Source organism: Pistacia vera, unplaced genomic scaffold, assembly GCF_008641045.1.
Source record: "Pistacia vera cultivar Batoury unplaced genomic scaffold, PisVer_v2 Contig347, whole genome shotgun sequence".
Classification (NCBI taxonomy): domain Eukaryota; kingdom Viridiplantae; phylum Streptophyta; class Magnoliopsida; order Sapindales; family Anacardiaceae; genus Pistacia; species Pistacia vera.
In genome coordinates, this window is record NW_022196165.1 from 2,235,259 (window position 1) to 2,263,013 (window position 27,755).

Consider the following 27,755-nt stretch of genomic DNA (forward strand, 5'->3'; position numbering starts at 1 on the left):
TATATTTTGTAACCTAATTTAATTGTATAAGAATAAGATATTTTAGATGGTATCCTGCCAATTAATTACCTTAGCTCGTATTAGACTAATATAATTTTGAATTCCCAACTATTAATTTAAGCTTTTAAATAAGATGATAACTTAAACAATAACATTACATGGCACAAAAATTTCCAAGGATCATAAGACTTCACTAATCATATCCAAGCTACATCATAAGAGTTTTAGATGAAGGATTTTAATTATTTATATAATTTTGTAATCTCTTTAATATGACATCAGTAAACAGTAATAAAATCCTTGCTCCCTTCTTTTTTCTTGTTCTATATATAACATCTTCATGTATGGAAAAGTTTGCCTTAGATTTTTTGTATATATGACCTATGATCAACTCATGCAAAATCAACGGACCTTAATAAAAGACTAATACTATTTTTTTTTCTTTTTTATGATTTATAAATCCACTGAATCCGAATATGAAAGTAAAACCCCATCAAACTAAACTCTGTCGTCTCTCCAGATCATGTGAGAGTAAACTACGGGTCTAATTATTTGATTAATCCCTGGGCGACATAACTAGAGACGAATACCATCCAGTAACGTAACAATTTCCAAAATAGTGAAAATGAGTACATTGTTTAATTTTAGTGAAACAAATCTAGGAAGTAGTACTGTCAGCTTTTAATGCTGGAACTACTGTTCGCATATAATAGTCGAACTACCAAGCTTTTATTGCCTAATATTAAAAATTCATACAACGAATGTACAGTCATTTTCTCTTCTTTTTTTTTCTATACAAACAATAAGAAAACTCACAGGAAATGCAAAAAATTTTAGTAATTTCTCATCAACAATTAATATTATAAAAAGACCCCATTAAGAGGGCTAATATTCCCATGCATAACTTTCTCATGATTTATTTCACGAGAATAATTTGTACATTATCCGCGTACCATGTATATGTCTTTTCAAAATTTGTTTATAGGTAATTCTTTGAGCATTAAGGTATTGTGGTACGTGGAGCAGAATGTAGATGAATGGTTCAACTACTTGTTATTGCTTGAATTTTGCATTAATTTCATGGTGTGGGTCAATGCATTGATGGCCTGCCTTTAATCTAAACCTAATTTGTAGTAAATGAGGAAGCAGAAGATTTGCAAATACAAGAGGGTATTTACTTGCACATAAATGCTCCCTTTTTTATTATTATTTGCATGCAGTTTAATTTGTCTGACAAGTTTTAGGATCGATCCTATAAATCTATCTCATAATAATTAATGATGAATTGATGATCCTACCTTTTAATGGGTCAAGTCTATAAATTATAATTACAATATAAAAAGTTGTTAATTATATGTGTTTAGAGGAGCTGTACGATTTATCCACCCTCAAGTTTACAAATTTAAAGGATGTTTCGGTTATTATGTTTAAAAATCATAATGCCTTTTTATTTTGATATTGTCCTAATTTTAGAAGTCAATTTTTTTGTCCCTTAATTATCTATTTTTCCTTAACCCTGGTTACAATTAGGGAGTTACATCCCAATACTTTAAACTATAGAATCCTCTATGTGGTACCTAGATGCTAAGCCGGCATCGTAATAGACGAGGCCCCCCCACTTGGAGCTGGAGGCCTTAATTTCTGGCACTCTCCGATGACAGTGCATTCTCATAATGCACCAACGCCACCCCTTGGAGTCGAGGCATTATGATGCCCCGACCATGATGCCCTAACGCTTTTTTGGCACTCATTATTGCACGTTAACTCGTCAAGATGTAAGTGCTGAAATGAAATTCAAACTTTAAATGGAGGATTTAATTAAGCATTGGCATGGTGCAAATTCATGGTGAATAATCAAACATAGTACGTTAAGTTGAAGATAGAGAGAAGATTTTGATTTTGAGAGAGAGGTGGGAATAAATGTAATGTTTAGAGGTCATTACCTGCGCCAACAACAACAATAAATTGAAGAGCGCCTATCTCTTGGTTGTTGGGGCATGAATCCCATTTAATGTTATTTTAAATGTTGCTTACTCATCTATACCGACACCTTTCAACTTCAAGTATCCAACACCACAAGCCAATTTAATGACCTCGTATTCTGAATCTCTGCCTTTTTTCTACTTGCTTCTAATGCTCATCTAACATACTATAACACTATGTAATGCTCTCTCTCTTTGTTTACCTAACGATATGCTTGACATTATAGTGACATTTGTTGTTCATTATATATGGAACAAGATCAGTAAATTTTTTATTGTGTTTACCAGAAAAATAAATTGGATTGAGCAACTGAACTACGCAGTGAGATAATTTCTCCCGTATTAAGGTATAATAAATCATATGCTGATCCACCATAACCTCAATACACTTCTCAATGCAACCAATCACTACCATTCTGATAGTCCTAAACATGATTATGTTGGGCTAGTGTCAAACATCGATCGGTGTACAAGACACTCTGGTGATCTCAAGTCTAGGGATCACATACACTACCATTCATTAGAAGATCTATTCCATAAACACTAGGGTTACCATCTATGTGGAATCCTTTGGTGGGTCAATCTAGTAAACTTGTAGACAGCAAGCACCGATGTATTGCACTAAGTTGTCGCTAAGCAATCTTGACAAGTGAGATCAGTCACTGTCTTTCGATGGGGTCATTCAACACTATGATAGTCTACCGTATTATATGTGCCCTTAGTCAGAATAATATTTGGAGCTACAGACGTTTCTAGAATAGCCACCATATGTGATTCTAGAGTCCTTACTATCGAGATTTAAAACACTCAATACCCTCGTCACGGTTTTACCATCTTAAGGATATATATCAAAACATACAATTATGAATTACATGATATAGAAGAAAAACGCATTTTTTTTTATTAATACACATGATTTACAAAGAGTCAATATTACAATAATTTATTGACTCTAGGGTACCTATACTGACAACTTGATCAATCACATGCCAACTTGAGTGCTCAATGGTAAGACTCCATATGAAATCTTATTTGGAAAACCACCAGACATCAGTCATCTCCGTGTCTTTGGTTGTCTCTGTTACTCTGCTTTCATTGGGTCACATGAAAAATTTAGACCTTGGGTCACTCAATGTGTTTTGATGGGTTATCTCATGCTCCAAAAGGGTTACCTTATGTATGATTCGACTAAGAACAAGTTCCTAGTCTCTCGAGATGTTGTTTTCCATGAAAATATTTTTCCCTTTATTGACAATGACGCCGATTCAAGCTCGCTCACTCAACCGTTGCCTATTTGCTTGGACGATGATCCGTCCGCATCTTCGGTAGGACCTCTTTTTACCATGCTCCCTGCCACTGACATCAGTTTACCTTCGATAGATTCAGATTCTCCATCACCCACTGGTCCTCACTTTGATACAATCTAGCAGAGTCATCTCCATCTAGCGACATGTCACCAGCATCTTCTTCAGGGTCTGTTATTCCGACTCTAAAACCTGCTCAACGGTAGTCCTTCTAGCTCACTCGACCTCCTATCTAGACAACTGATTACGTCTGTCCCATCATACAGGCTTCCTGAAGTACACCTTACCCCAACTCATATTATGTCAATTTTAACTGTCTCTCTTGCTCACAGGATATGTGTTAGCCAGATTTCTGTCGATTAAGAGACATCATGTTATTATGATGTTATCCAACACTCTTATTGACATCAAGCTGATGAACTTACTACCCTCGCTCATAACCATACATGGGATTTACAGTCTCGTCTTGCTCACTAGAAACTTATTGGCTACAAATGGGTATACAAAATCAAACATCATGCTGATGACTCTATTGAACGCTATAAAACCCAACTATCAGAACTTTAAAAGAGCATCTCAATAGGCATTTACGTATAAAAGATTTGGGAGAGCCAAAATTGCAAGATCTCTAGTAGGAATATCTCTTAGTCAATGCAAATATGTGCTAGAGCCCGTATCAGATTTTGGGTTATTAGCATGTAAACCAAGTGTCATTCCTATTGAACAAAACACCAATCTCACCACTCAGGAATACGATAGTGAGACGTAATCTTCAGAGATAGATCCATCATTGATCAAAGACTTGTGGGTCGACATATCTATCTCAACATCACACGACCGGATATCAGTTTTGCAGTGTACATTCTCAGTCAATTCATGCATGGGTCAAAGCAATCTCATATGGATGCAGCAACGAAGATACTCAAATACTTGAAGGGTTGTCCTTGCCTATGACTCCTCTTACCTTAGTATGGGAATTTGGACATCACAACATACTGCAATTTGGATTGGGGCACATGTCCAATGACGAGGAAGTCACTCACTGGTTTCTATATAAAGCTTGGAGGATCACTTATCTCTTGGAAAATAAAGAAATAGTAGACAGCATCACTTTTATCAGCAAAGGCCTAGTATAGAGTCATGGCCAAAACCATGGTTGTCAAATCATGTATCGTATTGTATATCGAAAACCTAATTTTTTGAATCGTGTATCGCGTATCGTATCGTAGGATATGTCTTTTTAAAAAAAATTAAGAAAATAATAAAAAATTTATAAATTTTGTAGTATTATTGGCTTTAAATTATGGTATTACGTAATCAAAATTAATCACAAAACTAAGAATCTCATTTCCTCTCAACCATTCATATCATTTCCAATATCAATATCAATATCTATATCTCCACTTGTATTATTATTATCATGCAAAATGGGTAACACATGTTCCTCTTCACTTTCTCCATACAAAATGGGTAAATTTTGGCAGGTTTTAGTGAACCAGGTTGGGTAACCCGAATCCGTCCTGAAATTTTTTTAGGCCTTTGGCCCAAATTAATAAAGTCGTATCGATTTATATCGATATTTTTAACGATACGAATAGATACATATCAATGTATCGAAAGGTTTAGGATACACTTTCTGATACGTATCATTGGCAACCCGTATCAAATCGTATCGTAAGATACGTATCGCGTATCGTAGGATACTGATTCATTACCAACAAGTTATTGTTGTCACTGATACATATGATTTGGTGATAAGAACTTTCGTCACTTATGTATTGTGAGAACAAGAGATTAAAAATATTTCATCGCTTCTTTTACTAATGTAACATTTTTCTCGGGCTTATTTCATTAGTATAGGTGATGAGGTACATTTTGTTGCTTTTTTTTTCGGTTTATTTCAAATACCACAATTATTGGTAATGAAATGCGTTTCATCTAGGTTTATTTCAAACACCACAATTATAGGTATTGAAATGTGTTTCATCGCCTAATTAAAAAATGGAAGACAAAAATGTGTCGCATATTGTGAGTAGAAATAACTAAAAAAAATTTCATCCTCTTATTTTAAGAACAAGTGACGGAAACGATTTCTGATTCTTATCATCTTATCTAGGACCCTAAAACGGTATTAGGTTTAAGTTTTTTAATGTTATCCATAAACAATTACTATTTTGTTCCCAATGTTGTTAACTTAACAAAAAAGTCTTAACGTTTGACTAACAGTAGAGAGTGGAGAGCCATTTCCAAAACCTCAAAGGGGTTTGTGTTGGAGTAAATGCCCTAGAGCCAATCTATTATTATAAAAATTGACTCTGTAATAAATGTTATTTATCAATAAAAGGCATGCTCTTCTATATCGTGTAAATCATAGTTATATGTAATGATATATGTTATTAGGATGGGAGAATCTTGACGAGGGTATTAAGTGTTTCAAATCTTGATAGTGAGAACCCTATGATCATATATGGTGGCCATTCTAGAAACGTCTGTAGCCTCAGTATTATTCTGACCAAGGACACAGATAATACGGTAAGACTATCATAGTGTTGAACGACCATGTCGAATGACAGTGACTGATTTCACTTGTTAAGGTTGTTTGCGACAACCTGGTGCAACGCATTGGTGGTGCAACGCATTGGTGCTTGCTAGAGGCAAGTTCACTCGACAGACCCACTAGAGGATTTCTTATGGATGGTAACCCCAGTGTCTATGGAATAAATCCTCTAACGGATGGTGGTGCATGTGATCCTAGACTTGAGATCATCGGAGCGCCTTGTGCACCAATTGGTAAAGCTTGACACTAGTCCAACGTAGTTCTATTCAGGGCTATCAATACGGTAATGATTGGCTACATTAAAAATGTTAGTAAATGGTCCCGTATACACAGCGGAAACAAAAATAAATAATATAATAGGATCGTTTACATGAGCCAAGATCAAGGGTATAATTTTACAATTCATATTAAATAAAATCTGCAGAAAAATAAATCTGAGTTTAAAGAAAACAAACGCACGTTGGAGGCTCCTCCAAATTTGTCGACGAATGTTTTGCTACAGATCCAAGTGTAGGATCGAACTTGCGTAGTCCACACGAAGACAATCTCAAAAGAACTAAAGAGGGATTTGCTAGATCCTCTTTGGCTTCAAGAGTAAGAAGAAAGCAAATCAGTTGAAATTGATTTTAGGCTAAAACCCAAAACTGGCATGGGAGGAGATGGGGCTGCTATGTGTGTTTTTAATTTCAAGAGAAAATAATTCCTTTTATTAATTAACACACATTTTTCCTTTTATAGTTAATTAAGTTGCCATAATCCCATATGCAATAGGCTTGGGCTCCAACCCAAACGCCTCATGTTGCCAAACACTCCCAATTTGATTTATTTTATTTTCCATCATTATCTCAATTAAAATCAATTAATATATATTTAAATATATATTAACATTTAACAATAATGATAATATATTTAAATATGTGCGAACACACATTTAAACGTAATTTCACTTATTTAATTTTTCTAACAAATTAAATAAAGGCTACGACCTCAGCAAATTTAATTGCATTGTGAAATTACCAAAATACCCTTTCTCCTTAAAAGACGAAAACGCCCTTCTTTCTTCTTGGATCTTAAATTATCTTCTATATGTGTGACCCATAGGCTCCTCATCATATCAGTAGTGTATAGTATCGCGATTAACACCAATTAATCGTCTCACTAATACACATACCAAGATTGGCCCCTAGCAAGGCATCATGACCACTCGATAGATTCAGATTCAGCAAAGTAGCTACTTGTCAATGATATGGTTACCGTACAATTCGATCCTTTCATCATACGTTATCTCGACGAGACGAAGGCATAGAAATAGTGTCAACCTTCGGTTACTCTCGATATTATGTATTCAGTTTCTGGACCAATGACCCGTATTATAAACTGGATAGAGCAACAACTCAATCCCACTGTGGCCACAGTTTTAGTGTCATTGCCATATACTGAATTGCGCCGTGAGATAACTTTCTCCCATACCCGGGAGTGATAAATCCTCTGTCAATCCACCATAGTCTTGATACACTCCTTGATGCAGCCAATCACCACCGTATTGACAGCTCTGAAAAGAACTGCGTTAGGCTAGTGTCAAACTACACCAATCGGTGCACAAGGCGCTCCGGTGATCTCAAGTCTAAGGATCACATGCACCACCATTCGTTAGAGGATTTGTTCCATAGACACTAGGGTTACCATCCATATGGAATCCTCTGGTGGGTCAGTCCAGTGAACTTGCTGTGGTGTAATCGCCTACAACAAACACCCATGTGTTGCACCAGGTTGTCACCAAACAACCTTGACAAGTGAGATCAGTCACTGCCTTTCGACAGGGTCGTTCAACACTATGATAGCCTTACCGTATTATCTGTGCCCTTAGTTCAGAATAATACTGGGGCTACGGACGTTTCTAGAATGGCCACCATATGTGCTCATAGGGTTCTCACTATCAAGATTTGAAACACTTGATACCCTCGTCACGGTTCTACCATTCTAAGGACATATATCAATACATATTGCAATAATAATGATTTACGCGATATAGTATAAAATGTCTTTTATTGATTAATGAACATTATTACAAATAGTCAATTTCACAATAATTGATTGGCTCTAGGGCACCTACTCCAACAAAAAAGTGTATCTAGACTATGGTAAATCAACAAAGGATTCATCACTTCTGGGTACGGGAGAAGTTATCTCACTGGGTAATTCAGTAAATGGCAATGACACTAAATCTGTGGCCACAGTGGGATTGAGTTGATGCTCAATCCAATTTATTATTCCGATCATTGGTCTATTAACTGAATACAAACATTTCGAGGATATTTGAGGTTGACACTATTTCTGTACCTCAGTCTCGTTGAGATAACAGATGATGAAAGGATTTGATTGCACGGTAACCATACCATTGACAGGCTACAGTTTTACTGAATCTGAATCTATCGGGTGGTCATGATGTCTTGCTAGGGATCAATCTTGGTCTTTATGTAGTGAGACGATTAATTGGAGTTAATCGCGATACTACACACTGCCGCTATGATGAGGAACCTACGGGTCATACACTTAGAAAATAATTTAAGAATCAATTTGTGAGAAATGTATTTTTGCCTTTTATGACAAAATGGTATTTTGGTAATCTTACAGTGCAATTAAATTTGTTGAGGTTGTTACTTGTATTTAATTTTAATATTAAAATTAAATTAGTGAGATTATATTTAAATATATCTATATATATATATTTAAATGAATTATTATTATTAATTAAATGTTAATATATTATTATATATTAAATGATTTTAATTATAATAATAATTAATTAATTAAAATACCATAAAGGGTGTGTTTAGTTGCAAGGGTGAATTAGCGTTGGAACCCATGGCCATTCCTAGGTGGAAGAGGGTTTTAATTGTTACACTATATAAGTGTAACTTAAAATTAAAACAATGTGAGATATTCATTCAATCAAAAACCCTAGCCACCCTATCTCTCTCTCTCTCTCACTTTACACTATTGTGTGAAGAAAGAAATTTTTTTTGTTCTTCTTTCTTGATTTTTTAATCCCTTGATTGTTCTAACAAAATAATCAAGGATTCTACAGATTATCTTCGTGAGGACTTCCATGATTACAATCCTACATTTGATCAATTAGCAAAGAATCACGTGAACAATGTCGTTGAACAGTATCCAGTGAACAGTGTTCATGTCCGAAGTCAGAGATACTCGGAGAAGCCTCCAAACGTCAATATGAACTAAATCCTTGTATAGATTTGTTTTTACTACAGTTCAATTTTACGTTTCAGTTTATGCATGAAAATGTTACAATCTGTACTCGGATCTTGGTTCATGTAATTGATCGATTCGTTTTACATATTACGTTTTTTCCGTTGCGCGCATCCGGTCAATTACTCACAGTTTGTACAATATCCATATAGTTTAGGGGTCTAGAAATATTCCAAAATTGTGTGTCAACTTTTATATAGTATGGTTAATATAGTATAGTTGATAGTATAACTCGGGAGGAAAATTAAAATCAAGGCCAACAAATCCTTAAAAAAAAAAAATGGCATTAAAGTCAATAGGAGAACTGCCATTCAACCCAACAACCACCAAGCTCATATCTATCTGGATACAACATCTGCAAATCTTACCTTAAAAGAGCACATGGATTACTTGGGAACTTCATTTTGTAGTTCTTGTAATCTTTTGCAGGGTAATCCCTTCTATCTAAGGACGTCCATTTTAACTGACATCCAAAGCAAAACAATAATTCTCGTCGATAACATCAGTTATGGTGGCGAACCTCAATAATACGAGGATAAATTGTTCAACTGCAAGAAAAGAACTTGGTATGTTCGTAATCACCGTGTTCTTTACAGGAGAATACACTTGATCAGCAAAATGTCAAATGCCAGCAGGTGTCCTATTTTAGGCTCCATTCAGACGATTAAGAAACTGATGTTTTCACAAATAGCATAGTATAAGTGCTTGAACTATAACCAGAATTTTGTGATGTGATACCTAAGCATACAGTTGTTTCATGGTACAACGACAACAACAATAATAATATGATGAGTTCATTGGCAGTTGCAATGAAGAAATATCATAAAATAAATGAATAAAAATGGTGAAAATTTCTATGAAAATTTCGATAACCATTAGCTGAAATCAACTTCAACTGATTTTCTAGATTATGACATGACAAAAACTGATTATACCTCTTTTTCATTCTTTTAAATAAGTTTTTAAAAGGGAAAATACTTCTATAGCAACCGAAATTAAAAGTAGAAACAAGCTATTAGCTGGTGAAATATTTTGCATTCTCAAACACTCGTCCTCACCAGGAGGCAGAGCAACCAACATAAAATACATATGCATCTTCCGCAATTGAAAGTCTTAGGTACTTTTCTCAACTAATTTTCTGTCTGCATGGACACATATGTTCGTCTTTGCTGAGTTAGTCAACATATGTGCATATATATGAAACATCAAGGCTTCAAACAGTAGCCAAATAGGGCGTGATGTAATTTTTTTCTTGTTTCAAGAAACAAACATAAATCGATCATTATTTGTTGAACCACTATCTAACCAGTTTAAAAAATTAAACATTTTTGTGCAGTAACTTAACTCAGTGCCAGAGTAGGTCAATCAACGGGTTCTATGTTGTAATAAGATGTATGTATTCTCATGATTGTATTAGATCCGAATGCATTGCACTTCAAAAGGTGTGTTAGAGCTTATATATTACTATCGAGGCATAACCTAGAAGCTTAAGTTTTTGGCTGAGAGATAACAAATGTAACATACCATGAGAGGATACTGTATGATCCATCCAACAACTGGAATGTGGAAGAGGAAAACCTTCACAGTTGGCCAAAACCCACTGCAACAAGACATCGAAGTAATAAACTTTTTTAGCAGCACAAGCACATTAATCCAGTTCAATGTTTATGATCGAGAAAGGAACTAACCCAAAGAGAGCAATGCAACCATAGATTTCCAAGATTAGTCCAACTAGTGGCCATCGTACAAATAAGAAAAAGAGCCCAAGAACAAAGCAGCCAGTACCCTGCAGAAGAAGGAACAACAATGAACTATAGCACGTCTCCATCACCAAATGCGTCTAACTTTTAAATGACACCATTCTCAGGCATTAACTTTTGGTGTCTAACACCAAATATGCAGATCAAAGGTAGAAATGAGGCCTGATCCACTGTAAAAGAATAATGTGGCAGCTACCGTAACCAACTTAGACAACCACTATCAATATCTTGCCCATGGACAATGAGTTACTTCGTAATAACACTCTCTTCAGTGGGTCGGCAATGCCAAAGACTTCACAGAAATGAAAAGAGAATCCGATTTGGGTGGGGCAAGTTCTGTTACAGTGAAGCAGGACAGAAGCATAATTTTGGAAGCATTGTGCTCCCTTGTTTAGCCAACTAATATTTATACTCAAAATACAAGAGTTCTCTTGTTTGGCTTCTATTAATGTGCATATTACTTTTTAATTCGGTAATGTGCTTGAATTAACATTCCTCAACATGCCCTCTTAGAAATGTCACTTGGCTCCAGGATCCCTTAGAGCCTAAATGTCCAAGGACAGCTCAATTAATACCCATGGTCACAAGATATAAAGATGGTTCTGATATTAGCTAGATAGTCCGGGCTACTAGGTTTTTACCAAGGGTAGCCAACAGAAATGCTTAGTTTGCCACTGGACACTGCACTTGTCCAGGGTGGTATATTCATTTGTAACGGCAAGGAGGTAGCCGTCCGGGAGAGTTGTTTTCCAACACTGCATAATTAGTTCTTGTGTCACCTTAGGTTTTGCTTTACGCCTTAACTCTTTTACAAAGATCTAACTTAAATGAGTTTCTACCTTGAAAGGAAAAGGAAAAAAGAAAAGGAAAATAATTAACTATCCCAATGGATTTAGAATGAAAACTGCCAATGTGATACCTTGTAGTTACTAGTAAAGAGCTTCCAAGTAGACTGCCAACCAAGCAAAAGGGCCACCCCTGTTAGCCAAAATATCTGGTCATAGATTTATAGTTAGTTAGTTTTATAGGCTTTTTCAATGATCTAAATTACAAAAATTCGAAGTTAGAGAGAGAGTGCCTTACATTCCCTAGAGCAAGCAATCCCTTATCAAAGAAAAGAATTACAGCAAGAAATGTGAAAAAGATGCCAAAACCAATGAGACCCAATCCAACCTCTGTAAATGAAAGACAGAATTTCTAAGATACAAATCATATTCTAATTTCACTAGTGAAATCATGTTGAGAACAACAGATAACAAGTAAAGAATTGGTAAATAAATTCAGAAACTAACACTTTGAAAACCTTTTCAGTAGAAAATATGAAAAACAAGTGGGAGAAGCATTGATTTTTTCCTTTTTCAGAAATTTACACATGAAACTTGTGTCCTTTAAAAAAAAAGTGTCTTCTTGATGATAATACCCTGGCACAAATAATGGACAAAAGTTTAATAGGTTCAAGACTAAAATGAGAAAATCTGAAATAAGAATCATTCTATCAGTGATTAACAAAAGCTTCCAAAGTACAAAAAAATATACAAAAAGATAGTGTCTTATAACTCTATTCTTGCTGAAGTGACTTTTAATGCTTAACACACGACAAAACATGACACCGGGATGTCACGAGAAAACCCCAATCTTGGCAAGGTTGGAAACCTTATTATGGATATCAATCGTGGTGAGATTAGAATAAACCCCACTATGGCAAGATTAGCCAAAAGGCCACCTTGGTTGGTTAAGCCAAGGATAACTATAACATCAAAGAGAAAGTGAAAGCAAATGGTTAACTCAAGATATATTTAATAATATTTAGGGATAATTACAAAGGATAAAGTAAGACTTTATTTATAACCTTCTAAGTGAAAAGTTAAAGCATATCTCTTCCATAGTCAACATAATAATAATTAATTTTTTTTTTTCTTTTTGCTCTCGCATCATTCTTCTAGGGTTGGAAGAGAAAAAAAATTAATTATTATTATGTTGACTTTTGTTGTGTCCCACATGGGAGAGATATGATTTAACTTTTCACTGAGAAGACTATAAATAAAGTCTTACTTTATCCTTTGTAATCATCCCTGAATATTATTAAATATATCTTGAGTTAAGCATTTGCTTTCACTTTGTCTTTGAGGTTATAGTTATTTTTGGCTTAGTCAACCAATATAGCATTTTGGCTAATCTCGCCATAGTGGAGTTTATTCTAATCTCACCACGATTGGCATCTATAATGGAGTTTCCAATCTCGCCAAGATTGGGGTTTCTCTCGATGTCCCAGCGTCAGTTTGGTATCAGAGCTTTAGTTTCTTCTTCAGTTATTTAAATTCGGAATGGTCCGTTAACTCGAGGAGACAACTTCATACGCAACTTACGGAACCATTCCTTCCTTAGATGAATCCACACTAAATCTCCTTCCTTGAATTTAGCCGGTCTTTTGGGCTTGTTGGCTTGCCATTGATACTTAACATTATGACGAAAAATCTTCTGTTGAACCTCTTCATGAAGCTTCTTTATATGTTTGGCACGTCTATCAGCATAAGCACTACATTCACAAGTAGTGGGCAATGGCGGAAGATCTAAAGGGCTAAGAGGATGTTTGCCATATAATACTTCAAAGGGACATTTTGAAGGAGTATAACCCCACTATGGCAAGATTAGCCGAAAAGCCACATTTGTTGGCTAAGCCAAGGATAGCTATAACCCCAAAGAGTAAGAGAAAGCAAATGCTTAACTCAAGATATATTTAATAATATTCAAGGATGATTACAAAAGATAAAATAAAACTTTATTTATAGCCTTCCAAATGAAAAGTTAAAACATATCTCTCCCATGTGGGACAAAACAAAATTCAACATAATAATAATTAATTATTTTTTTCTTTTTGCTCTCGCATCAAAACATTAGAGGAACAAACATTTACCTTAGCGAATCAAATTTTCTTTTTACTTTCGCAACAATGCTTCCCTCCATTGTTCGAACTCCTATTGCTGTTGAACCTAGAAAATATAACTTCGCCAGAGGATACTTCACATCTTTGAGTTTTAAGAGTCAAGTTCACAACTTTTCAAAGTCAATGGAAATCCATGTTACAACCTTGTAGGATCTTGGATCTTTCAAAAATATACATTAACAAAGAACTCATACCTAGGGGTGAAAATCGAGTCGAGCTACTTGTGAGTTACTCGAACTCGACTCGATATTAGCTCGAACTCGACTAGCATTAGTCGAGTCGAGTTCGAGTTCGAGTAGTTAATCGAATCGAGTTCAAGTTCGAGTTCAAGTTCAAGTAGTTAATCGAGTCAAGCTCGATCACAATAAAACTCGACTCGATATGTTTGCGAGTATTTCCAAGCTCGATGGTTAAGTTGATAGTTTTTAAAGTAATAAGGGTCATATGTAATTTAAAAGTTATAGAATTTGCAAATCCACCCCTGTTAGATGAGCTCGAAATCGAGTTCAAACTCGAACTTAGTTAAAACTCGAAAAAAAACTCGATTATAAGAACTTGATTTCCAATTTCAAGTATCGAATTAGAATTTGAACTTGATTTATCAGGCTCGAACTCGAACTCGAACTCGGTACTATAGCGATCGAGTCGAGTTTGATTTACCAGATACTCGACTCCATTTCACCCCTACTCATACCTAGAACTTTAGTGTAGGAGTGAAGAACATTATAAATAATGGAGAAGGTGTACTCGAAAGTGTGTTCAATAGTTGTTCAAAGTAAGTTGGTTATTGTCATACCCCACAACCCTAGGAAATGAAAATTATGGCTAGTTTATAAGACTTGTGTAACGCCCACATTGAGGTACGTAGCTTTACGTATTCCCTAATACCCTTAGTTGAATTTTGTTAAAGTTATATTGAACAAGTGTGAAGAAAATGCCTTAAAATTTCATTAAGGGTAAAATGATCTTTTCACTCATAATTAGTTAAAAAAGTGAGGAGTGAAAAGAGATAGAATTCATGGAGAAGTTAATAAAAATAAGGGCATTATTGTAATTGCCTAAAGGACATAGATGAAATTTCATATAAAGTGCAAGGGCAAAATAGAAAAGTAGAAGTAAAAAATGAGATATTTTGAATTCATTCTTCAAAACTCTATCATTCTTTACTCCCTCACACGCCACTTTCATCTCTAAATTCTCTGATTTTCTTCATCAAATTTCCAAATACTGATGGCTTGAGAAAGAAGTAGAAGTGTAGCTAAATAGAGTTTGAGTATACATGCAATTTGTTTGATGAAAATCCTAAGAAAAAACATGTTACCATGGTTGCCCTGTCACAGTCGTGACCTTTTAAGTGATTTTTGGGCATCTTACCGATTGAACTGGGTTGAGACCTAAACATAAAAGTTATAGCCATGTCTCTAAGCTTTAAAACGAGACCTCCGTTGTGTATAACTCGAGATATGCTTTCTTGAATATGAGGCGGCATGTATGTGGGACTATTCTTCTCTGCCACTCACGGGTTCCCCATCGCAACAACCTTCTCTTCTCTTATCTTTTTGCAATTAATTCTTTTCTTTCTTTTTCTTCATTCTTTACTATTCTCATCCATGTGCATGTGCATGTGCATGTGCATGGAAATATGCTCATTCTTTGCTATTCTTTCTAAATGCAAATGTGAGAATGTGAGAATGCATTATGGCATATAAAAATATCATTAGAGAACTAGTATTTTCTACCAACAACATTCCCATACTTGAAATCCATCATAGATTATTAGACTACAAAATATTTTGAGGTAGTCATTCTGCACCAATATTTGGAGCAAAACTCCATTAAATCAACACTAAACCTGGCTAGAAAACTACACTCCATAAAGTCTACTCAAACTCTTTCTAAATTCAACTAAACTTCCATCAATCACCATATAGGCAAAGTCTACATTCTCATGGCTGAATTTTAATTATCATCAAGTATCAATCTCATCAAAACTTCTCAAAAACATAAGCACATACATACATATACAAATCTCTATAAACTTACTCAAATCAAACTTAGGGTTAGATTTACTTATCTTGATCTTGGGTAGTTCCACACTAGAAACTCTCTCTTTGGGTAGATCTCCTCTTCTTCTTAAACCCTAAGCATATAACTATAAGAATTTAACACTTTAAAAATTAATCTCACATCATATTATAAGAACTCTTACCTTTGGATGCTTAGGATTAAATATCTACCAAAATCCAACAAAAAATCCTCTAAATTGCCTTGGAAATTTGATGAAGAAAATGAGAGAATTTTGAGACGAAAGTGGCATGTGAGGGAGTAGAGAATGATAGGGTTTTCAAGAATGAACTCAAAATATCTCATTTATTACTTCTACTTTCCCATTTTGCCCTTGCACTTTCTATGAAATTTCATCTATATCCCTTAGTCAATTACAATAATGCTCTCATTTTTATTAACTTCTCCATGAAATTCTATATTTTTTCACTCCCCACTTTTTCAACTAATTATGAGTGAAAAAACCATTTTGCCCCTAATGAAATTTTAAGACATTTTCTTCACACTTGTTCAAGAAAACTTTAACAAAATTCAACTAAATGTATTAGGGAATACGTAAAGCTATGTACCTCAATGTGGCAGTTACAATTCTCCCCCTTTCACAAGAATTTCGTCCTCGAAATTCAAACGAACAACTCAGGGTGGCGGTTCCGCATATCTTGCTCTACCTCCCATGTTGCTTCTTCTACCTTATGATTCTTCCATAGGACTTTTACTAGTGGAATACTTTTGTTTCGGAGCTCTTTAATCTTTCTATTTAAGATCTGTATTTATTGCTCCTCATAAACGAGATTATCTTCTAAGTCCACTTCTTCTACTTTTAGTATATGGGAGGGATCACTAACATACCTTCGAAGCATTGATACATGGGAAATATTGTGCACTCTATCCATATTTGGTGGTAGCGCCAATTTGTGAGCTACATTTTCCACTCGTTGTAACACTTCAAAGGGCCAATGAATCTAGGTGCTAGTTTTCCTTTATCACCAAACCGCATTACCCGCTTGTAAGGAGAAATCTTAATGAACACGTTATCATCCACTTCAAATTTTACATCCTTTCTCTTTAAATTCGCATAGCTCATTTGTCTGTCTTGAGCTTGCTTCATTCTACGCTTGATCAGCTGGACATCTTCTATCATTTTTTAAGTCATCTCTGGCCCAAGAGCTGTCTATAACTCATCTTTCTCTCCTATCTCGTCCCAATATAATGGAGTTACTCCAATTGTTCTTACATGTTAGAAAGTGAGAAACAAGAATAGAAAAAGAATAAAGAGAACAGAGAGATAGAACAAAAAAAGAATAGAGAAAGAACGGAAAGATAAAACAAAAAAAGAATAGAAAAGAACAAAGAAGAAAAGAGAAGTGTGCTGTAAGGAAAGAATTCAGAATATGAGCAACGGAGATAGAAGGGTAGCATAGCGGGTTTACTTACTGAGCAATTAGTGCTCACCCCGTTGTTTTCAATGTTTTTGCAAGTAGTAGATGAGATGTGGTCGCTTGGAATGTTAGGATGCGGAAGGGTCGGGCAACACTGTCAAGCTTCTTGAGAAATTTATATACAATATGTATAGTTTTGTATATATAAAGAAAAATTGGACCCATTATTTTATACTCATCTACATGTATATTTTTGTAATATTTATATTTAGTGAGTTTTAGTGTTTATTTTACGAGTATACTAGCTAAAGAGAAAGAGTCATTACAACTTAGGTCCCCAAGTAAATGTGTTTTGGGTGAAAGACACTTGTGTGAAACCCAAAAGCAAAACCGTGCAAGCTAGACCCAAAACAGACAATATCTACTCGGTTGAATCTGGACCCAAATTCTTTAATTGTAATAATCCAAACCCAACCAAGTAGATATTGTCTGCTTTGGACCTAGCCTGCACAGATTTGTTTTTGGACTTCATGCAACTATCCTTGCCCAAAACACATCCACTAATTGATAGAGGAGACTCAATCTCACCTTAAGGTTTATAAACTAGCTTAGACTATTTCATTCGCTAGCAATGTAAGATGCAACAATTATTGTGGCAATAATGATTAGGCTCTAAATGAGTTTGTTACCAAGATAACTCTAAGGGGGCATTTGGTTGGGGGGTATATCAGATTATTAGGATTATGTCATCTTATATTACTTGATTACCACATTTGGTTGTCAAGTAATATAAAATTCCAATAAATCTTTCAATACCAATAATAGTTACTGTTGGTAATGTTGGAAGTAATCTGATAATCTCTATTTTCTTATGTATTGTAAGATTACTAGAGTAATCTTAATTTTGTTACGATTCTAACCCTTATTAATACAAAGTTCGAACAATAATACCCTTATTTTTAAATTAATTTACATGAATCTGCCATTTACTATCTAACCCCAATTAATTAACTTTTTAGACAAAATTACCCTTTAATTCAAAACAAATTGCAGCCCACCCAAGCCACCATCCCCACCCACCTGTCGCCGTTTGCTGCCACCGCAAATCACCGCCAGATCAATGATCCATCGATCTAACCGGAAATAGCCAGAATAGATTTAGCCATTCCCAGCCAAATCTACTCTGATTGGGGTGTTTTCGGCCATCAATATGGCCAGAAACAACCATATTGGAGCCTCCCGGTCACGGTAGGCTACTCATAACGACTCCAAGGGACTTCCGAAGACTTCCAGCGGTGGTTTGCGGTGACAGCAAGCGACAATAAGGTGGTGGGGGTGATTTTGTTATAAATTAAAGTTTTATATAAGCAGTGGTGTTTTAGCTAAATCTGAAATGTTGAGAGCTAAAAAGAAATTATTCAAAAATTAATAATAAAAATAATATTATATTAATATTTTGAAAAATGACAATTTAGTAATTTAAATAACATACCTACCAATTTATTCCTTCTAACCAAACATATTAATATAACATACCTACCATTTATTCCAACTAACCAAATACATTTTCCTAAAGATTCACAATAATCTTCAAGATAATATAAAATTTCAGTAATCTAACACTCTTTAAACCAAACGCACACTAATAGTATAGATTTGGGCTCTACTCTAGCAAAAAAGTAGAGGTGGACAAAGGATCGGTCTCAATTTGGCTGGGACTGGTCTAAGGCCTATGAAAATTCTCAAGGCCCGAGCCGGTCCTAAGACCGACCATAGGCTAGGATCAATCCTATGGGCCTAAAAAATGTTATGATTAAACATGTAATCTCTTTAAATTAAAACCATATAAATTTATAATCAATTAATCATCCATTTATATTTATTTAATTGTTTAAGTTCAAATTAAATTTTCAAAGCTAATATTAAATTATCTCTTTAAATTAAAATCATTATAACCATTCATATATATTTATTTACTAATTAATTAAAAAAAATTACGAATCAAACCTAAAAAATTACATAAACCCCCTTACATAATTTTTAATTTAACCCCAAATATATAAAAAAAAATTATGGGTGGTAAAAGAAATTTTCCAGACCCATAGGATTGATCCAGGACCAGTCTTATGGGCCCATAGCCAATCCTAGGACCAATCCAAGCCTTGAGAATTTTCATGAGCCCAAGACCGGTCCCAATTTGGGACCAATCCTATTGTATCCAAACTCGGACTCGATTAGGCCCAGGCCTTACCCACCTCTATTAAGAGAGTGTTTGTTTTTTTCACTAAATAAAGTTTCGTACCACATGTCACTTATTAGATCTAAACATTTAAGAGAATTTAGTTTCTTTGTTTTTATATTTTTCCCATATCTTAAGAAATGTACTACCTTGCTTGCTTTCTATGACCTAAAACATATTTAAGAAACAATTTTGCATATTTACCTTGCAAACATAAACATCTAATACTTTATAAATGCATTATTTCATATGATATAAACATTTGAAAATCAATTATTAAGTAAAACTTAAACCAAAACCATCAATAATAATAATAATTTATAGTAATATTAAAGGCTGCAGTTGTTTTACTTGTTCAAAGCTTATTCTACTATTTTATTTGTCTGAACAATAAAAGTAAAGCTTTGTTTTAATATTCAAACAAAACAACTTTCAAAATCCTATTCTACTAATTTTTTTATCATTATCTCTCTCATTATTTTTATCTGCTATGTTAGTTTTAAATAAAATAAATTTAAATTTAAATTTAATTGATTTTGAGATGTAAAATAAAAGGAGTTTAAAAGGGGCTTAAATATCACATGATATGTTAGTTTTAAATAAAATAAAATAAATTTAAATTTAATTGATTTTGAGACGTACGAGAAAAGGTGTTTAGATGGGGCTTTAAATATCACATCAGTTATGTTAGGGAGAACAGATAAAAGTAACGAGAGAGACAACGGTCAAAAAGTCATTAGAATAAGATTTTGAAAGTTGTTTTGTTTGAATATTATAACAAAAACTCGCTTTTACTGTTTAAACAAATAAGATAGTAGAATGGACTTTAAAAAAATAAAACAAACACAACCTAATATTTTATATAAAGATCAATCATTTTAATTTAAAATTTTTTGACAAATTGATGATAGTAAAGTCAATCAACAACATCATTACAGTGATCTAACAACAATATTGGTATCAAAATGATCATGTTAATAATCTATCTATTCATGTAACTTTCAACAATAATAAGAGTGACGTTCGGCCAAATTTGGAAAAAAAAAAGATTCTGCAGCCAAATCTTTCCCTGTTAGATCTGGTCAGATAGTACCTCTATTGCTATTAAAACTTGTATGAATAGAAAGATCATTCAAAGGCAATCATTTGACACCAATGGTTTTTACCAAATGCTCTTTGACAACGTTGTTGATCATCTAATTTTGGCGGTGTGCAAAATAATCTGATATCCGGTCCAAATCTGATCCGATTCAATCTGAAAAAACAGGATATCCGAAAATTCGGATCAGATATATAAGAAGATCCGGATTTTCGGATTGGATATCGGATCGATTGTGCAAAAAACCAAATATCCGTATCCGATCCGGTTTTTAAAAACCAAATAAAAATAATCCCAAATCATTTTTTGCTTAACCCTAGATCCCAAATCCCCAACTTTTTTCCTCACTCAAGACTCAACCAAAAAAAACCAAACAAAATCGGCATCACTTCTCCACGATTTTGAGAGATATGTTTTCATTTCATCTCAATTTTAGATCTATTGAAAGCCTTGGTATCCTATAACTTAGTTGGTTGAATCTCAAGAGTTTGTCTGTTTGAGAATACGATGGTTGTGATGATTTAGTGGTCATTGTTGTTCCAACATTTGTTAAGATTGACTTATTATTCCTTCTCCTTCATTTGTTAGGTTTGATAGATATTTAGAGCAGTAGTTTTCATGTTTTGGTAGATAGGATATTGGTCTAATGGATAGCAAGATAGGTTCAAAGTTTTAAATAAACAGTAAGCAACATATTCTTTGTGAAAAATATTCTTTGTCAATGTTTTAAATAAACAGTAAGCAACATATTCTTTGTGAAAAATCGGCACTGAAGGAAAGCAAACAAAAGGTATTGGTCTGCTCTCCAGGTTTACTGGCATTTTTCAAGCTATATGGTGGCTGCAGTTTCAGTTTCTTGATACTATTTTGTAGTCTGTACTGTTCATTGCTCTGTCAACGTGTTTTGGTGTTGTTCTGCTCTGGCATATTTTTTTGTGTTCCATTTGACTGTTGTTTTGTTATTTCATCAAATCTTTATGTCTTTTAACTCCAATTTAGTTTAATTTTAGATAAATATAAAAGATTAATTTCAAATAAAGTTCTTGTTGTAATGTTGTTTTGAAATTCGGATTAAAACCGGATATCCGATCGATCCAAACCAAAAATTCAGATCAGATCAAAACCAGATCAGTCAAGAAACCGGATCGGATTCGAATCGGTTTCTTCGCTGATCCGAATATTTGGATCGGATCAAAAAAAAGGCCAACCGGATCGGATATCCGGTTTTGCACACCCCTATCCAATTCTGACTGTCAATCAAGAACTTTGCTGGTCTAATTGTTAAATTTTTTTTCCAAATAAACTAATTTCACATTAGCAATACTTTAATGTCATTCAATAATTTCATATAATTTTATTCTGTATTTGTTACGAAATCAGGGTATTTTTAGTAATCTAATTTACATATTTCTAAAATCTTCAGATTTTAGATAAACGTTAGAAAATATTACTTTTTATGAATTAAGATTTATTTGGATAAAAAAAAGAAGTGATAAATTGAAAAAAGAAGTAAAATATATATATATATACACACATTAAATCTGAAGAGATTAAGATACAAGTGAAATCTAAAAACACAACCTTCGACTTGATAGAATTCCATTTCGGTATTCTTCCTAAGAAAGAAATATTTTTAAAACAATAATTACTTTTAAGATAGCTAATCATGGTAGGAGACAATCTCCTAGTTTTAAAACTAATAAGGTTATTTCCAATAAAATATTCATTATCTGAAAGGATGTAATTTGATAAATAATTATTTTATTTTTATGATATTCATATTATAATCCCTTCCTATTTATGATTCTATTACGTTAATTCAAAATTATTAAACTACACCTTTTATTTAAAATTTTATAATCCTTAAGGACTATAAGTAGTTTATTAGAAATAATCCTCTTATTTCTAATTTAATAAAGGGGAGAAAAGATCCTAATAGGACTAGTTTAATTCTAAAGGAATTATCTTGCAATAAAAATTATTTCAATTAGGATCATCTTTTAAATGAAATCCTGGCAAGACTAAGCCTAAAAGCAGGTTCTAATTCTCTACTTTAATGCCAAAGTATGGCCAAAGCCTATATATCACCATAAATGATTTACGTTGAGCATAATCACTGACCCAAACACATTAATTATTAAATACACTTACCACAACATCTTCTCCAGTATTTACCATAATTTTCACCCCTATGAAAACACTCTCAAGAATGAGATCTTTTACAAACTTCAAGGCTAAGCAAGGTTGCTACTAGATTCTCCTTGGTGTTATCACCACTAAAGTCGTGAGCTTAACTCTGAAAACTCAAAGAGGTGATGCACATAGTGTGAAGTTTGATTTTGGGGTCTGAAAAAGGTTGCAATTTCAACAGTTTACAAAATTAGTTCAGCAACAGAAGAACTGATTCACTGATGTAATTATTATTCCTCCAATATTTTGTTGCATGTCAAGTATGAAAAAAACCACCTCAACAATACCATAAAACTTCAATCTCCTCAATGACACTATTATCAAACATCCTCTTATTCTTTTCCAACCACATGACCAATAATACAGCTAGCAAACCCATCATAGACATCTCCCTAAACATTAAAGAAATAAATGTATTTGAAGTAGGATCCATAAACAATAGGGTAACCCAAATACAACACCCCCAAAAATTGGAACAGTGAGAAAAAAGATTATCAACACGTTTTTGCAATCCTTTCTAGATATGAAACACCAATGAGACAAGCAATATGCCACAAGAGTTAACTCTTGAGCAGATATGGCTGTACACCAAAAGTAACAAATGATTTACAAGCAAATTCTCTTGAAGATTAAAGACCCCATTCTATTTTCTATCTTTTTCTTTTCTTTTCTCTTTTATAGTAAATAGGATATTTGAATGCAAAGGAACATTTTCAACATCTTCAATCAAATTTTTAATAAAAATAAACTTTGAGCCCACTTGTGGCAAATCAAAAGAATGGGCAATGAAGACATAGAGTCATAGATGGTCAAAACATTTCCTCATCCTTTTTAGATGAGATACCCGATGAGGTTACAGGAAAGGCCTTTTCTAATGCATTATGGGACAAGTTTTTTTTTTTTTCTTTTCCTCTCAAATAAAGAAACTCAAGAAAACTTAAATACATTGAAGAAAGTAATACAAAGAAGTGTTAACTAAAGAAGAAGAGAAGGATTTACAAAAGAATTCTCCTGAAGATTCAAGGGAATTCAAAAGAACATTTTCGCTAAATGAAAATGATGAAGCATATTCAGCTTTTTCATTCAAATGTGCAATGAAAATAAACGTCAAACCACTTGCCACAAGCCCACATCCACTAAACCCACATGAGTTCATAAGGAAGCAATTGTAACCTTTTTCCATATAATTTATTATAAATAAAACAACCAATTAAGTGGTGAATATTATGCTCCTTTCCTTTTTATGTAAGGCGTTTAAGAATAAACTTCTATTACTTTAATATAACAAAACAGAATCAATCTTTTTGTATAACTATAAGGTTTCCAATGTACGTTTAAAGTTTTTGCTGAGGGCAAAGTCTTCAATCCAATAGTTAAATAATGCATGTTCTACTAATTTTGACACAGGTTACCCACAATAAAGATCGTTGAATTTGATAAAAACTAATAGTCATGGTTTAAGGCACTAAACAATCAAGAAACAACAGCATAGGCACTAATTATTTCATCTCACTACAGACTAGCAAAAAATAGAATGTCGAAGCAATTACTTATTCATTTCCTGTAAACAAACTATAGGAAATATGAATATAGATAGTAAAATTTGAACTAATTTCAGTATGTGTATGCATGTAGAAGTCAGGAGAAATAAAAAGAAAAATTGAATTTTATCAATTTAAATGATTGACGCCAAAAACAAGTTGTTTAACAAAACATATTGGTTTGGGCCATTAAACTAAATGACCTTCAGACTAATAGGAGTCCTTGAAAATCAATTCCCGAATATTTCCAGACAAAGATGATTATGTTTCAAGACAGCAACATCATGCAAAGATAAGCCATGACCCACAAGAATACCAGCACATGAACATATTTAATTTTCACAAGAGCGCACAAAACAATCCTTACTTTTTTGCTCGTTTATTTCATAAGCCATCTTGATGACTACAGTTAGACTCCGTTGACAACAGCAATCATGTAGTAATTTTCAATCAACTGCAAAGTACATTAATAAATGTCACAAGATGACATAGAAACAACAAGTTGAATATAAATTTCAAGTTGAAACAATCAGAATAATAAAAAACACAATATGCTAAGAAAGACATCATAAATAAATTACAATCAACAAAAGGTAATAGCAAATGACCAAAAACTTTACAACTACAAGAAACAAATCCAATTCAATTCAAATCTATCAATTCGAGAAATCAATGTCTTGAATCACTTTCTAGTTTCCATTTTTTCAAACAATACAAAACATGCATCTGGGAGTGCTTAATAAAAATCGATTTCGAGGAAAAGCATTGTCTACAAAAGCATACACACACTAAGTGCTCCTCCGAAAACCAATTCTAAAGTTAAAATTAATATTATAAGTCATTTTTTAACCAAAACAAAAAATTCAAATGTTCTTTCTGATATCAATAAATTTTAGCTACACTCCGAACACTACAAAACACACATAAAACCACAATTGACAATGATAAAAGCACTAAAAAGAATCATTATAGCACTTTTTTATTTTAAATGCAAATCTTTGAGTCATTCTTAAAAGAAAAAAAAAACTACAAATGCTTTTAGTTTTCTATATCAATTAAACTTCTATCTATTTCAACCGAACACTACAAATCAATTAAAAAGAAAACAAAATTAAGTATGCCAAAAGAACTTCCAATCTCACAAAAAAACCAAAAGCACAAACGTTGCGCCATGCTTGATCTGGATTAACCAACGAGAACAGTAAATCACAAACGATGAATAAAAATCAATTCAATAGAAACAAAAGCAAAAAGAAATGAAAAATTAATCAAGAAAAGAATGAGCTCAATAAATTTTGAAAAATTAAAAAGAACATTTATTTATTTACCAGGAAGTGATGAAGCCGAGAAAGTCGAAGAAGAAGGAACGTGTACTGTTTTGTTTTCGGCAAAATAAATACGGATTTTGACTACTTTACCCTAAACCCTAAAATTAAAAGACCGGGTTAAGATAGTTTACGGGCCAAACCGGACATGGCCTATAACATCTCGCGCTGGGCTTCTATTTTCAGGGTTGAAATTATGGATCCAATTAAATATGCATATAGTAAGGGTATCGGAAATTCACTGTAACCTTTTGTGTAATTTTCAAAAAAACTTATTATAGTTTGGAAAATTATGGCTAATATTTTTTTTTTTTTTTGTTACCGTGAGTATCCGAGTCAGCTTATGTGCACCTCGAGTCCTCAACTAGTCCTTTAATCTCAAACAAGGCTTCCGAAACAGGACAACCTCTACGATCCGTAACCAACAATATAAACAATCGTTCTTGTGATCAAACCTGAGATTACAAGGGGAGCAAACCCCTTGGCCCAAGCTTTTATCACTCGATTAACCCATTATTGGTTAATTATCGCTAATATTCCTATCATTAAGAAAAATCTTAAAGGAGATTAATAATAGGTGTAGTTTTATTCTTACAAAATTAAGTATACTACTCCCTCCGTTTTTATATGAGTGTCGTTTTGAGGGTAATAATTTGTTTCAAAATAAGCGACGTTCTCTTCTTTCAATGATCCACTTCTTCATTCTTCAGTCTTCCCCTCATCTCCTCTCTCCACCTTTTTCTCTACCCTACCCCACACTCCTATCTTTCCCTTCCCCTCATCTCCTCTCTTTCACAATTTGTCTCTCTCTTAATTAATATTTCACTGTCTCACACACGTTTTGCAAAATGAGAAACAAAATTTTTTCACCGAAAAAGTCAATTCTCTGCACACTTTTTTATTCCTTAAAAACTGTGTAAAAACTCAAAATGACACTTATATAGAAACGGAGGGAGTAAAAGATATGACATTGCTCCTTAATTAACATATCATTTAGGGATGGCAAAACTCGAGGCCAGATCCAGGAACCTCTATTCCTAGCTCCGCCGAGTATTTAATTACTCGATGGCCTCTAGTAATTACCCAGGTTTAAAATCTGGGGCCAAGGGGCAAGGGATGGCCCGACCTTGGTGTAATCACCGCGTTGCTTAGAAACATTAAAAGGCCCACTTTTTTGGGCTACAGTTATGGGATTTTCTTTATGAAGTTTATAGGCCCATGAGACTACAAATGGGTGGTGTATTGATCTTATGTTAACTATGTGACAAGTGCTTTACTCTTCTTAATTCATATAACATTTATACCAAAACTATTTATTAGTTTGATATATAAGTTTTTACATGGCAACGGACAATAGTGTAAGATTGAAACCTGAAAAATATAGTTAGAAAAACTCCAATAATTTGCTTTGGCTTAAGAAGATAAATAAAATCACTCTAATTTCCAAATCCAGCATAACACTATAAACAAATAAATTCATTCTAACATATAACTATAAAATCATTCTAACATAAAAGTACTAATCCATATAATATATTGTAGATAACATATTTTGCTAGGCTAAGAGAATGTGGCCAAGTGGATATTATCCTATATTAAAGGATTTGTTATATTAAATTACTAATGGAATATTTCTATATTATTTCTAAGAGATGTTTTCCTAAACTTATAGAGATATTATAATAAATGAGTTATCTTTATATAAAGGAAATATGATATTGGTTATTAACATGATAAATATTCCCTAGATATTATCTTAATCTAAAAGGAAAAGATTAACTCTTTATTGCCTTATCCTTGACTCATTTGACCCAAAGATCTCTCTTGAAGAGCAAACCATATCAATTTAAACCTCCCAAAGCTCACCTATATAAGGACCTATACATCCAAAGGTTATTCATTTTAAGCTCAACGTATGCACTCTAACGCTCGAGGGCTCAAAACATCCCAAATAAACAAAGTTGTGAAATATTTCTCTACCTTCCCTTTATCTAGTTTAGCAAGAATGATATAAAGACTTGCTCATTTTTATGTCCGAAATGATAACAAATAGACTACAAAGATGTTTTAGGATACAATTTGCCACATCCCACATCATCAA

General features: G+C 33.5%; 1 protein-coding gene across 1 annotated transcript; it reads right to left on the minus strand.

Annotated features, from left to right (window-relative positions):
- Positions 1-9,715: 9,715 nt before the first annotated feature.
- LOC116139169 (vesicle transport protein GOT1) lies at positions 9,716-25,744 on the minus strand. Its single transcript, XM_031424839.1, has 7 exons — positions 25,658-25,744; positions 24,697-24,783; positions 11,957-12,048; positions 11,793-11,867; positions 10,802-10,899; positions 10,638-10,713; positions 9,716-9,785 (listed from the first exon to the last, which is right to left on the minus strand). Exons 2-7 carry the CDS (start codon positions 24,722-24,724, stop codon positions 9,759-9,761), a joined length of 396 nt encoding a protein of 131 aa, XP_031280699.1. The 5' UTR covers positions 24,725-24,783; positions 25,658-25,744; the 3' UTR covers positions 9,716-9,758.
- Between the last annotated feature and the right edge of the window lie 2,011 nt (positions 25,745-27,755).

What these genes read in the sequence shown, in the direction of transcription:
- LOC116139169 (XM_031424839.1), bottom strand. Translation starts at nt 24,724, where the DNA reads ATGGCTTATGAAATAAACGAGCAAAAAA. An exon ending in TCTTTACTAGTAACTACAAG is followed by an intron (nt 10,900 to 11,792) that starts GTATCACATTGG and finishes CTTCTTCTGCAG; the next exon opens with GGTACTGGCTGCTTTGTTCT. An exon ending in TCATACAGTATCCTCTCATG is followed by an intron (nt 9,786 to 10,637) that starts GTATGTTACATT and finishes TGAAAACATCAG; the next exon opens with TTTCTTAATCGTCTGAATGG.